This window comes from Equus caballus, chromosome 20 (assembly GCF_041296265.1).
Source record: "Equus caballus isolate H_3958 breed thoroughbred chromosome 20, TB-T2T, whole genome shotgun sequence".
In the NCBI taxonomy this organism is placed as follows: Eukaryota; Metazoa; Chordata; class Mammalia; order Perissodactyla; family Equidae; genus Equus; species Equus caballus.
In genome coordinates, this window is record NC_091703.1 from 30,070,434 (window position 1) to 30,086,959 (window position 16,526).

Here is a 16,526-nt window from a genome sequence, read left to right on the forward strand (position 1 = left end):
AATAACTGCCACTCAGAGAGACTAAACGCAGGGCTTACTGGTATGTAATTGTCACGAAAACGCGAGGAGGGGAGTCTACCTCCTTAGAAGGACCACTGTGGCCTGTTCAGAAATCTGGAATACTTAGTTTTCATTACAATATGGATGGTCAGTGCTTATGCTGTGAAAGACCGTTTTTTTCAATAGCTATACTTTGTACTACTAAGAAATGGCAGTAGAGGACTTAGATATGAGTCCTTTCCTTGTTGGGTGTGCAAATTGATATGAACTTACTTTGGGAATTTGAAATTTGGAGATCATTCAGGAAGAAGGGGGGCCCAAAATGGAGACACTGGACGTTTTGTTAATACTGTACTTGGGGGCTGATGAATAAATTGGAAAATAAAGACAATAAAGAAAAGCAATGGGCCATATTTGTACTTGGAGTTCGTGGAACATTGCTTACTAGCAAGATACAATGATAGCAAGGATGGAAACTTTTCTTTGGATATTTCAGATGACTCACAAGAACATAAAATGTGACCATAGTTTTCATGCAGCCACTGTAAATGTGCACTTAAAACCTTAGTTAAGAATGATGGCAGCATTGTGGTGGAGTGAGTTATTCCCTTTGTCTCACCCCTCTAAGTTACAACCAACCAGACATCCATTGACCAACAAAGGACTCCCTGTACAGCACAACAGAAAGCCTAAGAGATCCATGTATCTATACATTTGAAGGTGGGTGGACTGGAGGTCTGGGAGGCAATGGAACAGTCCCCATACCCCTGCCAGCAGTGATCCAAAACATGGACCCTCACACCAGCAGGTTTGTCTGTGAACAGAGACTGCAGGGGCAGACAAGATGCTCGTGGCTTGGCCCCTGCCCCTACCAAAAAGCAGTGACAGGTGATGTACATGCCCTGAGAATTCAGGACACAGAGTGGAGCTGGTGACCCAGCCCTCTCTTCCTCCCCAAGCAGGGGCCTGGCCCAACAGTGGGAAGAGTACAAAGTGGAGATATTCTTGGCTGGGGTTGGACTCCTTGACCTGAGTTTTTAAAACACATTGTCTCATTCCAGTTACCAGAGGCTGCATGAACAAGCAGCAAAAACCATCACTCCTTGCTTAGCTCAAGGACCCCTCTCCCAGTGGTGGCAGGTGGAACTTGTGACCGGAAGCTTCAGGAACCACAGGAGAACTAGTGACCCAGCCCCCAGTGGTGGCACCCCTGATAGTGGCTCTACCAGCATCAGGGCCTGCATATGAGTCTCCAGGTCCCCAGGTCCCCAGCAGCCACAGTGACACTCATGAACACAGTGCCCCTGGCAGTGGTGCAGCCAGCACCCACAGACAACGTGGGAGAGCAGTGCAGGTGGTGCATGGGGCAGCAGAATCTGAACCCATGGAGAGCCTGCAGAAAGCCAGTGGGGGAACACTAGGCCCATGCAACCCCAGAAGCAGCAGAAGTGCTTGCAGCCTGGTGACCCAGGTGGTAACACCTGGGACTGCAATGACATAAGCAGCAAGGTACCAGCAACCTCAGAGGCACAAGCAGCACAAGAAGGGCACTGAGGATGCCTCTAGCAGAGGCAGTGGAGGGTGGAAAGTACAGGCTCTCAAATACAACCAGAAGCAGCTCAGAACCAAGTAACCAAAGCCTTATGGAAATAAGAAAATTGGTTACTACCACAAAAGCAGAGGATCAATTCATCAAGTGTGATGAAGAACTACAGTAACATGGCAGAACAGGAAGAAAATGACAACTCTCCAGAAACCAAACTTGAAGTCACAGAAGATTACAATCTAACTGACAGAGAATCCAAGATAGCTATCATGAAGAAACTCAATGAGTTACAAGACAACTCAGAAAGACAGTTCCATGAGCTCAGGAAAAAAATTAATGAACAGAAGGAGTACTTCACCAAACGATTGGAACTGTAAAAAAAAAAAAAAAAAAAAACAAACCCACAAAACAAATAGAAATCTGGAGATGAAGAACACAATTAATGAGATTAAAAATAAAGTAGAAAGTATTAAAAATAGAGCAGACCATATAGAAGAGAGAATTAGTGAGCTCGAAGATAGAAATATAGAAATGATTCAGGCAGAAGAGGAGAGAGAACTGAGATTTAAAAAAATGAAGAAATTCTAAAAGAAATATCTAACTCAATTAGGAAAAGGAACATAAGGATAATACGTATCCTAGAAGGAGAAGAAAGGGAGAAAGCAGCAGAGAACTTATTCAAAGAAATAATAGCTGAGAACTTCCAAAGCCTGGGTAAGGAACTGGCTATACAAGTACATGAAAACCAATAGAAATGCTAATTATCTCAAGGCAAAAAAGACCTTCTCTAAGGCATATATTAAAACTGTCAAAAGTCAATGACAGAGAAAGAATATTAAGGGCAGCTAGAGAGAAGAAAATAACTTACGAAGGACCCTGTGTTAGGCTTTCAGTGAATTTCTCAGCAGCAACTCTACAGGCTAGGAGAGAGTGGAATGATATATCCAAAATGTTGACAGATAAAAACTATCAGCCAAGAATAATCTATCTAGCAAAGTTATCTTCCAGATATGAAGGGGAAATAAAAGCTTTCCCCAACAAACAAAAGCTCAGTGAGTTCACTGCCCCTAGACCTTCCTTACAAGAAATGTTGAAAGAAGCCATCCTATTTGAAACAAAAAGGTAAAGGTTTACAGACTTTGAGCAAAGTGATAAATAGACAGAATCAGAAAATTGCAACTTTATATCAGAATAGCTTAGTAAAAGTTATTTATAACATAAAGCCTAAAGAGAAAGAAAGCATCAAAAATAACTATTAATGTTTCAATTTCATCACAAACTTATAACACAAGAAAGAATAATCTGTGACAATGAAAACATAAAAGGGGAAGAGGAAAAAGACAGAACCTGCATAAGCTAATGGGGATAGGATGCTGTCAGCAGAAAAAGGACTATCTCATCTTTGAGATCCTCACAGTAACCACAAAATGAAAAATCAGAGTAGAGTCACAAATCATAAAGAGAAAACTGAGAAAATCATCAGAGAAAACCACCAAACTGAAATGGCAGACGGAAAGAGAAGGAAAAAGAAAGAATGGAAATATAGAACAACCAGAAAACAAAAGATAAAATGGCAGCATTACCCCCTCATATATTAATAATATCTCTAAATGTAAATGGATTGAATTCACCAATCAGAAGACATGGAGTGGCTGGATGGATTAAAAATCAAGATCCAACAATATGTTGCCTCCAGGAAACACATCTCAGCTCTAACGACAAACATAGGCTCAGAGTGAAGGGATGAAAGATGATACTCCAAGAAAATGGCAAGCAAAAGAAAGCAGGTGTTGCCATACCTATATCAGACAAAACAGACTTCAAGACAAAAAAAAAACAAAGACAAAAACAAGAGACAAAGATGGACATTATATAACGATAAAAGGGACATTCTACCAAGAAGACATAACAGTTATTAATGTATATGCACCTAACACAGGAACACAAAATTATATAAAGGAACTATTAACAGACCTAAAGGGAGAAATTGACAGCAACACAATAATAATAGGGGACCTCAACACCCCACTTACATCAATGGATAGATCATCCAGTTGGAAAGTGAACAAGGAAACAGTGTCCTTAAATGAAACACTAGACCAGGTGGACTTAATAGATATATAGAGAACATTGTATTCCAAAGTAGCAGAATACACATTCTTCTCAAGTGCACATGGAACATTCTCAAAGATAAATCATATGTTGGAAACAAGGCACACCTCAATAAATTTAAGAAGATTGAAATCACATCAATCATCTTTTCTGACCACAATGATATGAATCTAGAAATCTACTACAAGAAGAAAGCTGGGAAAGTCACAAATATGTGGAGACTAAACAATATGCCTCTGAACAACCATTGGATCATTGAAGAAATCAAAAGAGAAATAAAAAAATACCTGGAGACAAATGAAAATGAAAATACAACATACCAAAACCTATGGGATGCAGTAAAAGCAGTACTAAGAGGGAAATTTATGGCAATACAGGCCTCCCTCAAAAGACAAGAAAAATGTCAATTAAATGAGCTTACACTATACCTAAAAGATCTAGAAAAAGAACAAACAAAGTGCAAAGTCAGTAGAAGGAAGGAAATAATAAAAATGAGAGCAGAAATAAATGAAATAGAAACTAAGAAAAATAATAGAAAAGGTCAGTGAAACTAAGAGCTGGTTCTTTGAGAAGATAAACAAAATTGACAATCCCTTAGCTAGACTCACTAAGAAAAAAAAGAGAGAAGTCTAAAATAAATGAAATCAGGAATGGAAGAGGACAAATTACAATGTATGCCACAAAAATATGAAGGATTATAGAAGAATAGTATGAAAACCTATACACTAACAAATTGGATAACCTAGAAGAAATAAATTCTTAGAGAGATACAACCTCCCCAAACTGAGTCAAGAAGAAATAGAGAATCTGAATAGACCAATCACAAGTAAAGAGATTGAAAGAGCAATCAGAAACCTCTCAAAAGCCAAAAGTCCAGGACCAGATGGCTTCTCTGGTGAGTTCTACCAAACATTCAAATATTTAATACCTATCCTTCTCAAACTCTTCCAAAAAATTGAAGAGGAAGAGATTCTTCATAACTCATTTTATGAGGCCAACATTACCCTGATGCCAAAACAAGACAAGAACAAGACAAAAAAGGACAATCACAGGCCAACATTGCTGATGAACATAGATGCAAAAATTCTCAACAAAATATTAGAAAATTGAATACAATGATATGTAAAAAGAATCATACACCACGATCAAGTGGGATTTGTTCCAGGGAGGCAGGGATGGTTCAACACTCGCAAACCAATCAATGTGATACACCACATAATAAAATGAGGAATAAAAATCACATGATCATCTCAATAGATGCAGAGATAGCATTTGACAAGATCAAACACCCATTTATGATAAAAACTCTCAGTAAAATGGGTATAGAAGGAAAGTACCTCAATATAATAAAGGCCATATATGACAAACTCACAGCCAACATCATTCTTAATGGTGAAAAACTGAAAACCATCCCTTTGAGAACAGGAACAAGATCTTGCCACTCCTATTCAACATAGTACTGGAGATTTTGGCCAGAGCAATTAGGTGAGAAAAAGAAATAAAAGGTATCCAAATTGGAAAGGAAGAAGGGAATTCCTGCTGTTTGTGAATGACATGATTCTATATATACAAACCCTAAAGGATCCACCAGAAGAATATTAGAAATAATTAACAACTACAGCAAAGTTGTAGGCTACACAATCAATGTACAAAACTCAGTTGCATTTTCATATGCTAATAATGAGCTAGCAAAGAAGTCAAGAATACAATCCTATTTACAATAACAAAAAGAATAAAATACCTCAGAATAAATTAAACAGAGAGGTGAAAGACCTATACAATGAAAACTATAAAGAGATTATTGAAAGAAATTGAAGAAGACAAGGAAATGGAAAGATATTCCATGCTCACGGATTGGAAGAATAAATATAGTTAAAATACCCATATTAGCTATAGCAATCTACAGATTCAATGCAATCCCAATCAGAATCCCAATGACATTCTCCACAGAATTGAACAGAGAATCCTAAAATTTATATGGAACAACAAAAGACCCCAAATAACCAAAGCAATCCTGAGAAATGGAACAAGGCTGGGGGCATCACAATCCATGACTTCAAAATATACTACAAAACTGTAGTAATGAAAACAGCATGGTAATGGCACAAAAACCAACACACAAATCAATGGAACAGAATTGAAATCCAAGAAATAAAACCATACATCTACGGACAGCTAATTTTCTACAAAAGAGCCAAGAACGTACAATGGAGAGAGGAAAGACTCTTCAACAAATGGTTTTGGGAAAACTGGACAGCCATATGCAAAGGAATGAAAGTAGACAATTATCTTACACCATACACAAAAATTAACTGAAAACGGATTAAAGACGTGAACGTAAGATCTGAAACCACAAAACTCTTCGAAGCAAATATAGGCAGCACACTTTTTGACATCAGTCTTAGCAGTATCTTTTCAAATACCATGCCTATTCAGGCAAGGGAGACAAAAAGAAAAAAATAAACAAATGGGACTACCTCAGGCTAAAACCTTCTGGAAGGCAAAGGAAACCATCAACAAAACAAAAAGAAAACCCACCAACTGGGAGAAAATATTTGCAAATCGTATATCTGACAAGGGGTTAATTTCTAAAATATATAATGACCTCATACAACTCAACAACAAAAAAGCAAACAACCCAATAATAAAATGGGCAGAGGATATGAACAGACATTTTTCTAAGGAAGATATACAGATAGCCAACAAGCACATGAAAAAATGTTCAACATCACTAATTATTAGGGAAATGCAAATCAAAACTACAATGAGATATCACCTTACACCTGTCAGAATGGCTATAATTACCAAGACAAAAAATAACAAATGTTGGAGAGGTTGTGGAGAAAAGGGAACCCTCATACACTGCTGGTGGGAATGCAAACTGGTTCAACCACTATGGAAAACTGTATGGAGATTTCTCAAAAAACTGAAATAGAAATATCATGCAATCCAGCTATCCCACTACTGGGTATTTATCCAAAGAACTTGAAATCAACAATTCACAGAGATTTATGCACCCCTATGTTCATTGCAGCACTATACACAATAGCTAAGACATAAAAGCAATCCAGGTGCTCATCAGCTCATGAATGGATAAAGAAATGTGGTATATTTATACAATGGAATACTGCTCAGCCATAAAAAAAGACAAAATTGTCCCATTTGCAACAACGTGCATGGACCTTGAGGGTATGATGTTAATGAAATAAGACAGACAGAGCAAGACAGACGCTGTATGATTTCACTCACATGTGGAAGATACGCAAGCAAACACATGGATAAGGAGAGCAGATTAGTAGTTACCAGAGGGTAAGGGAGTTGGGGGAGGGTGAAAAGGGTAAAGGGACACATATATGAATGATAACGGATGGAAACTAGACTGTTTGGGGTGACCAAGACACAGTCTTTACAGAAACTGAAATATAATAATGTATACCTGAAATTTACATAATGTTATAAACCAATGTGAACTCAAAAAAATAATTTAAAAACATCTTTGATAAAAATAGGTTAAAGTTGTTATTCTTTGACAGTATTTCCTCTGATGCTACTATTATATCCTAAAACAGAAACGTTCTAATTTCTCTTGTATCCTCAACTCCAAAGAAAATCTATGGTTTTATAAATTAGTGATAATAATGAGTGTCCTCTTTAAGAAGTATTTGCTGTTTCTGACAAATGACAAATAGCTAATACTGTTCTCACTTACAAAGGAATATTTTTCTTTTAACACAGATCTACTTTTGTTCAATAGAACTGAAGGTAAAGCCCAGAAACAACCTCACATCGTTCTAGGTCAGGTAGCGCTGCCAAATGCGTTATGAAAATTTTTAGTTTCCCAAGCTTTTTAGATTCAGAATTGTGGATAAGAGATTTTCAACCTATATTTATCCTTTCTAGAAGTCTTGTTTGTTTCTTTTAAAAAATGTTTATGTAGCAGCAGATAACTAATACAACCAGGAATAAATAGGATGTCAGATTCCTCAAATTCCTGATTTCCTAATACATTGTGTTAAAAAATTTTTTATAGTACGCCAGGGAATTTCCAGGATTTTAACCTGATTAACCGAGGCAATCATTGAATCCACGTTTCAGTCACTAACCTAGAAGACGTTTAATGCCTCTCTCAGGTACTAGAGCATGGGTATGTATACTATTGTCTATCATTTTGGCCCAGGAGAATCTTTGTTTTAGTCATCTTTTCAAATAGGGAAAAGCACATGCTATAATACTAAGATATTCTTTCCCCAATATATATTTTTTAATTATCACCATCTCCCTCCTAATGAAATTTTAATACCACAGTTATATCTTATACCTGTTTACGTCCACTGGCTCTTTGGAAGGCCACCAATCATTGTGCTATCTAAGATTTTTGCCTCTCCCCAAGAGTCAGTTTTTGCTCCCTTAGGGGAGATATATCTGATGTGAATGCATACATTGGTGGAAATAAAGCAGGGTCCTTAACATGACCCAAACTTTAATATGGATGGGAATAAATTAAAAGGAAATTAATTAAAAAGTTAGCAGTCATTATTTCTGGGTTATGAGATAATAAGCAACTTGTAATTTTATTCTTTCTGTTTTTATAGTTTCCAAATACATACTTATATGTATGTATTTATATGTACTCCAAGGGATGCTGTGAAGATTCTATAATATTATGCATGTGAAAGAAAAACTATACTATCCTTCCTTTCTCTTTTGTCACATGTGTTTCCTTTGTCCTAAATGCTAACAAAAGCCTGAAGATGTTGCTCCAGTATTCATTACCAAATGAACTCTTGACATATTCTACAGAATTAAAAACATTTCACATAGACTTATTTAAAAGCTATTCATTTATTTAATCATTGTACATTCATCAAATATATAATTCATGTCAGAAACCAATTTAGACACAGCAAAATCACTTATGAATAAGAGGTTCTATGTTGTTGAACAGCTCACCAATGCCTTCTCCTCAAACGTACATAGAAACAAATAAATAAAATGAGATAATGCCATAATAGGGATATGGTCAGATTGTGGAGGGAATTCAAAGGATGGTTGATGAGATTCGTAAGGACTTTTCAGATGAGGTAAGATTTCAGTGAGTGTAGAAGATTGAGTAAGAGGTATTCACATGATAAATCAAGTGTCTGTCAGGATTTAGGATCAGCACTTCTCAGAAAGAAAAGTTGATACTCATTTCCAGTGGCTGCAATTTCACCATTCTATACTTTTCTCTTTCTTCCACAATCCTTACAATATGATAAAATTGATATTGTCTTTATGCTTTCCCTATCTTTTGATATCATCATCCTCTCTCAGATTTTTTTATCAAGGATTACACAATTGACAATATTAAAGTTACCTGCAAAAAGGAATAAAAACTTATTATAAAAACATTTAAAAAGGAATAAAACCAAAAAGGAATCAAGCCCCTTTCCAAAAAATTACCATCTACTACCACCATAACTCATTAGCAGAAAGAAAATTATAAAACCAAAGTGTAAGAAGATAATATTAAATAAAAAATAACCTTTTATATTGACTTCACTTAATCTCAGGTGAAACTTATTTTTCTCACTTCTCCACATTGGTGGAGCAAAAGGTCTCTCATGGACTGGACCTAACCTGGAGTCTGACATTTGAGGCATTTGGAAACTACTTATCTAAAAGCCTTGAGATGTCCATATCAACCTTCTTTTACATATCTATCAGGAAGGAAATTAATTAAAATCTATAAAACTAGTTAATTTTCTGTTTAGAAACACTCAGTGTCTCCCTATTCTTTGTAACAGTGGTTCTCAAACTTTAGCCTGATCGCCTCTAGTGCTTGTTAAAAAACATAGATTTCTGGGTCCATCCTCAGACTGTTGATTCAGTAGGTCTGAATTTGCATTTCTAATGAGTTGCCAGGTGATACTGATGCTGCTGGTCCAGGTAACAAAATACCATACAGGAAAAAGCCCAAACTCCTTATCAGACCACATAAGGATAAAAACTAAGCTACTATGACACAGAGACCCAAAAATATAGAGGCTTAATTAACATGAAATAATACAGAAGATGTTTTTCCTCCTGCAATGGTCTGGAGGCGTTGCTTTGCTTGTGGGGTGGTTCTGTTTCCATTTTACTGTTCCCTTCACTAATAGCCCTCCATATTCACATTCCAGCCTAAAGGAAGGGGAGGGACGGGGGGAGGGAGGTCAGAACAAGTGGCTTCATGTTTGAGAAGATGATCCAGAAGTTGCACACATTATTTCCCTGGCATTGTGTTGGTGGAGGCCAGGCTAGGAAATGTGATTTGCAGCATGGTGGTCCTATGCCCAGTTAGAACTTGAGGCAGAAGGTGGAATGGGTATTGGTAAGAAGTTAGTCTCCACCACAAAGGCTCCTCTGGCAGTATCAGGTGAATAAAAGGCAGTGTTGTTTCTCATAAATGTTGTAAGTCTGGGAAGAAAAAAATCCAGTGTCCAGTATAATCCTAGATTAGAATAAATGCCCCTGTGAAATCTTTCCTTAATACTTTGTACAGAGCTCTATTATTGTACTTACCACATTTCATAATTATGTATTTATTTATCTGCAGTCCCTGATTAGTCTTGAGGCTTTTTAAGCACATGGATTGCATTTTACTTTTGTATCTGTATCTCTTGTTTATCTATCTCCTTATCATTTCTCTCTACTTCCTACTTACTTACAAAGTCAGTGCCTACTACAATTCTTGGTATGTGGTAAGCAGCCAAAAAATGTTCTTTGAATAAATGAGTTGATTCATCATCTGTTGGAAAAGGTCAATATTATTTTTTTAGCTCTCTGCACTCTGATTTTTTCCACCTAACTCATGACATTGCTGACCATTTTTCTACCCAGAATATTCTCTTTATTGCGCTCTTGACATCTTTGTTTCTTAAAGTGTAGATCAGAGGGTTAAGGCTGGGTGTCACGATTGTGTAAAAAAGAGTAAGGAACTTCCCTTCATCTTGGGATGTGTGATTCTGTGGCTTCATGTACATATAAATGATTGTTCCATAAAACAGAGTTACCACTGTGAGGTGCGAACCACATGTGTTGAGGACCTTATGCCACCTTGCTGCTGACTTGATCCTCACGACAGCATGAGTGATAACTCCATATGAGATGAGAATTAGTGATAGAGGTACCAAAAGAAATACCACTCCAAGAGCAAAGACAAGAATCTCAATTACTTTTGAATAGACACAAGCCATCTTGATCAATGCTGGCATCTCACAGAAAAAATGATCCACCTTCCGGTGCCCACATCTTGGCAACTTCAAAGTCAGGGAGAAAAGAATTAATGTACTGCCTAAACCACTTGACCAGGCAGTCAGCACCATCTTCTGGCAAAGCTGAGGGTGCATTACTACTGTGTAGTGAAGAGGTTGACAGACAGCAGCATAGCGGTCATAGGCCATCACAGCCAAGAGAAGACATTCTGTAGTTCCCAAGTCCAGGGCAAAGAAGAATTGGAGCACACATCCTCCATATGTAATAGACTTTTTTGGACCCCATAGATTGACCAGCATTTGGGGGATAATGCTAGTTGTATAACAGATGTCCAGAAAAGACAAATTGGATAAGAAGAAATACATGGGAGTATGGAGCTGGGTATCCAGGTAAGATACAAGAATGATGGTTGTGTTTCCTACCAGAGTGGCAGTATAGAAGATGAAGACAAGCACAGAGATGATGCGTTCTAATTGAGGCCTGTCAGAAAACCCCAGAAGAATGAAGTCTGTTTCAGAACTTCCATTGCTTGTTTCCATTTCTCTTTATGAAAGGCTAGCAGACAACACCATGGTAACAAAAAATATCATCATCCTTAGGTAGAACTGAAAATCTCTGGAGTCTGTCAGGGTATCTAAAACTTACTTACATGCTTTCTCCCACTTGGAACATCTCTTTTAACATTTCCCCTGTGTTCAGTGCCCAAAGTCTCTTCGTATTTAATCATATCCAGAGTGGTTCTGAAAATAACATGTTAAACCCAATTACACTGAATTGTAAATCATTGAAAAGCCTTAATGTCCTATGGCCCCCTGGTTCTATGTATTTTGATTACATAATAAATCCACAAAGTTAATTAAGTAATTTTGAGTGGGTTATGTTTTGAGGGCTTATTCCTCCTTGAAACTATGACATAAGCATCGCTTGATCATGACAAATCTTTCCCTTATCAAAGGAATTAAGCTTGAGGTAAAAAGTTAAATGACATATTTTCTTTGGATAAGCTCCACCATTTGGTAGTAGAATAATTTTCTAGATTCACTTCCAAACGTCTGCCTCCAACCATTATAATCATAATCATAATCATAATCTCTATCACCACCAACCTACTCTCCTATTTTTTTTCTCTTCAACATTGCATTCACTGTTTTCCCGTATCAATTTTGATGTTCCCTACTGCACTGTCCATTTTTGTGCATGTGTTTTTTTGTGCCAGGAAAAAAATAATATTTCTTATTATTAACCTTTATTTACATGTACAGAGGCCATGTTTCTTTGAATACCTTTCATGACTGCTATTACACTATCTAAATAGACTTGTTGAATTGTTGCAGAGTCAAAAATTGAACTAATTCTAGAACCATTTGGTCACCACATACATATACCAACAATCTGTTAGTTCCTACTCACCTGGCCAGTCAGCAAAATTGGCAAGGCAGGTGAGTCATACAAAAAGCAGTTCATTAAACAGTCAGTGAGTTGTTTTCCCCCAGGGAATTTGCCAATTGCATGAGTGGATCCTCTGGTTGCTTTGGAACTGTATAGTTAAAACTATTACCTCATTTCGACTGTAAAAGAATACAGATAAGGGTTAAGATTATGTCAGTCTCACTATTTCTGAATGCTTTGTCATATCCTTAAATAGATGGAATGTTGAATGACTGAAGTAGTTTATAAATTTTATATGCATATTATTTCTGACCATGAACTTCAGACCTAGGGTACTTACATTATTGGGGCCAGGAAATAATAACCTTATTTGCTACATTTATAGTGTCTTTGGGGTAAAGGAGTAATAACCTTATTTGTTGCAGTTAGAGTAAAATAGGGTAAAGATAAATTACTTACAGTATATCATTGTTAGAAGTATTTTAGTTACAACATTTAATGTCATACTCATGAAGAAGGAACTGTTTTTACCAAGCAGTGTGAGATAGAGATGTAGTTTTTCTTAACACAAAATGGAAATTTTATTTGATTAATGTGTCCGGTTTTAATCACATTTTATTTAATTACTGAGTCCAGTAATAGGATGTCAGCTAAGTTAACCATAGCACTTAAGTGAACAGATTCTGGACTCAGAGTGCTCGGGATCAAATCCCAGCTTCACTACTTGGAAGCAATATATCCTTGGCTGATTATTTACCCTGTTTGTGTGCCAGGTTAGAAGTAAGTTAAGTGAAGATAACACTTCCTTCCTTAAGGAGAGGTTGTGAGGGTTAATATTTGTGAAAGCATTTGGAACTGTGCTTGGTTCATATTTAATTCTGAGAATTAAAAACTACATTCACTTACCCAGAAATCATTATTATTCTATTTACCCCTTATTCCCTTTTTTTTTCCACACTGGTGATTTTACCATGATGGTAGAACTAAACTGAAATAATTAAAGATCTTCTTTTGCCTAAGTTTTAAAATGTACAAGCATGTTACGTATACAAAAATACCCAGAAACACAATGTAGATATGGAACTGATGAACCTGAGACAAGAGAGGACTTGAGCTAACAAAATGCCTTGATTGCAAAGTGCACTCAGCTATTTTGGCCAGTTGAGGTTGGGATAATGTTGAAAATTAAAAGGCCATAGAATTTTCGAGTTGGAATGGACCTCAGGAACCATGTATCCAGTCTTCTGCCTACGTAAGAGATCCTTCCACAGAATATTCACACAACTTCCATCTTCGTAACTTCAGTAATAGGGAAGTCAGCTGCACACGAAGCAGCCTCTTTCTTTTAATCAATGCTCTTACTTACCTCTTATGTTGACCTCAAAGATACCTCTTTGTAACATCCAGGCACTGGCTCTTTTTCTTTTTTCTGGAAAGAACACAGCATAAGTCAATTCAACATGACTTCATTAAAAAAATATTATAAAATAAAACATGGATACAGAAAAAAGGTAAAAACTTCATCAGTTAAGGTGGATATTCTTGTAACTAACACCCAGGTCAAGAAACAGAGCATTGCCGAGACCCCAGGAGCTTCTCTTTTGTGCCTCATCCCAATAGTAACCCTCCCATGTCTCCCAAAGTATCCACTATCCTGATGTTATAGTAATCACCTCCGTGTATTTTAACAGCTTAATTATCCAAATGTGCATCTCTAGACAATATTGTTTGGTTTGGCTCATTAAAAACCTTTTATATGTCTTTTAAGTCTCTTTTAATATTAGAGACTATTATCAAATATACTCTTTGATTAATCTTCCTAAACTAAGTTCATGGATCCTTGTCTGCTGTTCCTAACACTGTATGATCTTTTACCATGCTTTTCTGGTTACTATCCATTGGAGACACTGTAGTTTATTAAATGGCTCGGTTCCAAAGTGAACACAGGCCTCCAGGTGTGCTGCAATACTGGACAGAATAGTGAACATCTATGATCTACACACACTTCCTAAAATATATGTTGGCTAGGTTTAGAAGGAGTAAAATATTACTGGCTCAGTGTAAACTTTGGATCACATAAGGTCCTGGGTAGCCTTATTCGAAGTGCTGTCAAGCCAGAATTACACTTTGTGTAATTTTATGTTGTAAACCTAAATATAGAACTTTTCATTTTATGCATCTTAACACTTTCTATATGGTTTAAGGCTTGCATCTCAAATTTTAGATATTATTTTAATTTCAATCAAAAGTGAATGTGATATAAAAATGAGACTTAGAGCATGAACTGAAGAAATAGATGTTAAAAAAGAGGCATGCTCCATTTTAATGGAAACTCAATTGTTCATTTTTCATGGTATGGACTTCAGTTTCTAGTAATGTAGCATAATTTTACATTTTATTTGCTTTAGCAAATTTAAGAAAAATGAATGAACCATATTTAAATTTGAATTTATACAATGACATGGAGTGAAAACTAGAAACATAAAAACTCATAATTCTTTAAAATTTTGTAAAAAATGAAAAGATTAAATGAATCTTTTATTAATTGAAAAGTAAGAGGCTATATTGCTGTATCCATATAAAGTTAAAGCAGAAAAAGACAATATAAAACTAGTTAAGACCCAGGCTCTAAGGTCAGACCACCCGTGATTTTATTAGATCAGACTTTGGTCACTTCCTCACTGTGTGAACTTGAGCAAGCTAATTAACTTCTTTAAGCTTCGGTTAACTTATCTGTAAGATAGTTGTTCTAGTAGCACCTTCCTCGCAGGATGGTTGTGAGGAGGATTAAATGATATATTAAGTATAAGATATTTAGTATAATGAGCATTCAGTAACTTCAAAATCCACTAACTGCTCTTGTTGAAATTTGGTATAATCTTCATTTCTGAGAGGGCATTGGTGTATTCATATCTATATCTCCCATACCTTTCACATTTTTGCTTTCATGTTAGACTGAGGGCTATGCTATCTCAGATGTATGCTTTCTAGGATCTGTTTTCTACTCTCTGTCTTCTTCTGTTGTAGATAGCAGAGAATACTTACCAGAAGACAAAAATATTAGAGCATACTTATATTTTCAGGAGACAGGAATTCACAGCTGTCGGGCTCTCCTGTAGTCCAAATGTTCCCATGTTCCCATTATGATGATCCTAAATTTCATTGATAATTCAGAAAAAATCTTGTTTGGCAAGTTGCTGTGTCCATGACATATTGGATTAGCCATCAGTTTCTTATACTAACACTATAATCACATTTGCATTTAAATCACATTTGCAAGATTTAATAGAAGTCTCTATCTGATGAGGATGTTAGAGAAAAACTGGATGTGGGACTGGTGGAAGAGTTAATGAATTAGGTTTTGTTAGATGTATTCTGATAGGATATTTGTAGTCTTTGAGTATGTCCTCTTGTTAGACACATTTGTAGGTAGATTGTTTTCGTCTAAGCAACCATACCCATGTTGGTCTATGTACGCCAAGAATCGTTACCGTGTAGCAGGGAAGTATTTATGTTCGACTCTAAAGGCTACTAGGTTGATGTGGTTTAGACCTTGGGGAGTGGTGCCCCACAGGGGTGATTAACAAATCTTTGACTATGGTCAGAGGGTTATGCAAACAATTTTATGAAAATTTCCCTGAAGACATTAGGTTGCATCTTTTCCTTTTCTTTTAAATTTCCCTCATTGACTTAATTTCAGAGATGACTTTATGTATTATATTAAATTTACTACTGAAGATTCAAAATATAATGTAAAATCATATTTATAAAAATTAACACATTTAATTGAAATTTGTTTTATTCAGTGGGTAAGATATCAATCAAGTTGGAGAAATATAGGCAATTATCTAGGTGTTGTGTCCACAGGAAAGAAATTAGTTGGTTTAAAAAAATTATGGAATAATCATAATTCTAGCTTCTTGAACCCTATCATCAGTGTCCATTTTCAATAAATTAAAAATAATACCTTGGGCCGGCCCGGTGGTGCAGCCGTTAAGTTCGCAAATTCTGCTTCTCAGCGGCCTGACGTTCGCCCGTTCGGATCTCGGGGTGCAGACACGGCACGGCTTGGCAAGCCATTGCTGTAGTAGGTGTCCCACGTATAAAGTAGAGGAAAATGGGCATGGATGTTAGCTCAGGGCCAGTCTTCCTCAGCAAAAAAGGAGGATTGGCAGTAGTTAGCTCAGGGCTAATCCTCTTCCTCCTCAAAAAAAAACAAAAAACAAAAAACAATAATAATACC

At 36.5% G+C, this 16,526-nt stretch overlaps 1 protein-coding gene and 1 long non-coding RNA gene across 3 annotated transcripts; both read right to left on the reverse strand.

Annotated features, from left to right (window-relative positions):
- Positions 1-8,480: 8,480 nt before the first annotated feature.
- Positions 8,481-16,303, reverse strand: LOC111769180 (uncharacterized). Of its 2 annotated transcripts, none has more exons than XR_011429913.1 (6): positions 16,251-16,303; positions 15,329-15,435; positions 13,650-13,712; positions 12,305-12,462; positions 11,544-11,634; positions 8,481-10,096 (listed from the first exon to the last, which is right to left on the reverse strand). It is a non-coding gene; the product is annotated as an uncharacterized lncRNA (long non-coding RNA). The 2 variants fall into 2 exon arrangements; XR_011429912.1 differs by having other exon boundaries at positions 8,482-9,014; positions 16,251-16,300.
- Positions 10,489-11,433, reverse strand: OR2AD1C (olfactory receptor family 2 subfamily AD member 1C). The gene has a single exon (NM_001391110.1). It carries the CDS (start codon positions 11,431-11,433, stop codon positions 10,489-10,491), a length of 945 nt encoding a protein of 314 aa, NP_001378039.1.
- Positions 16,304-16,526: the final 223 nt, after the last annotated feature.

Bases quoted from the DNA above. Each gene is read 5' to 3' on its own strand.
- OR2AD1C (NM_001391110.1), bottom strand. From the start codon at position 11,433: ATGGAAACAAGCAATGGAAGTTCTGAAACAGACTTCATTCTTCTGGGG.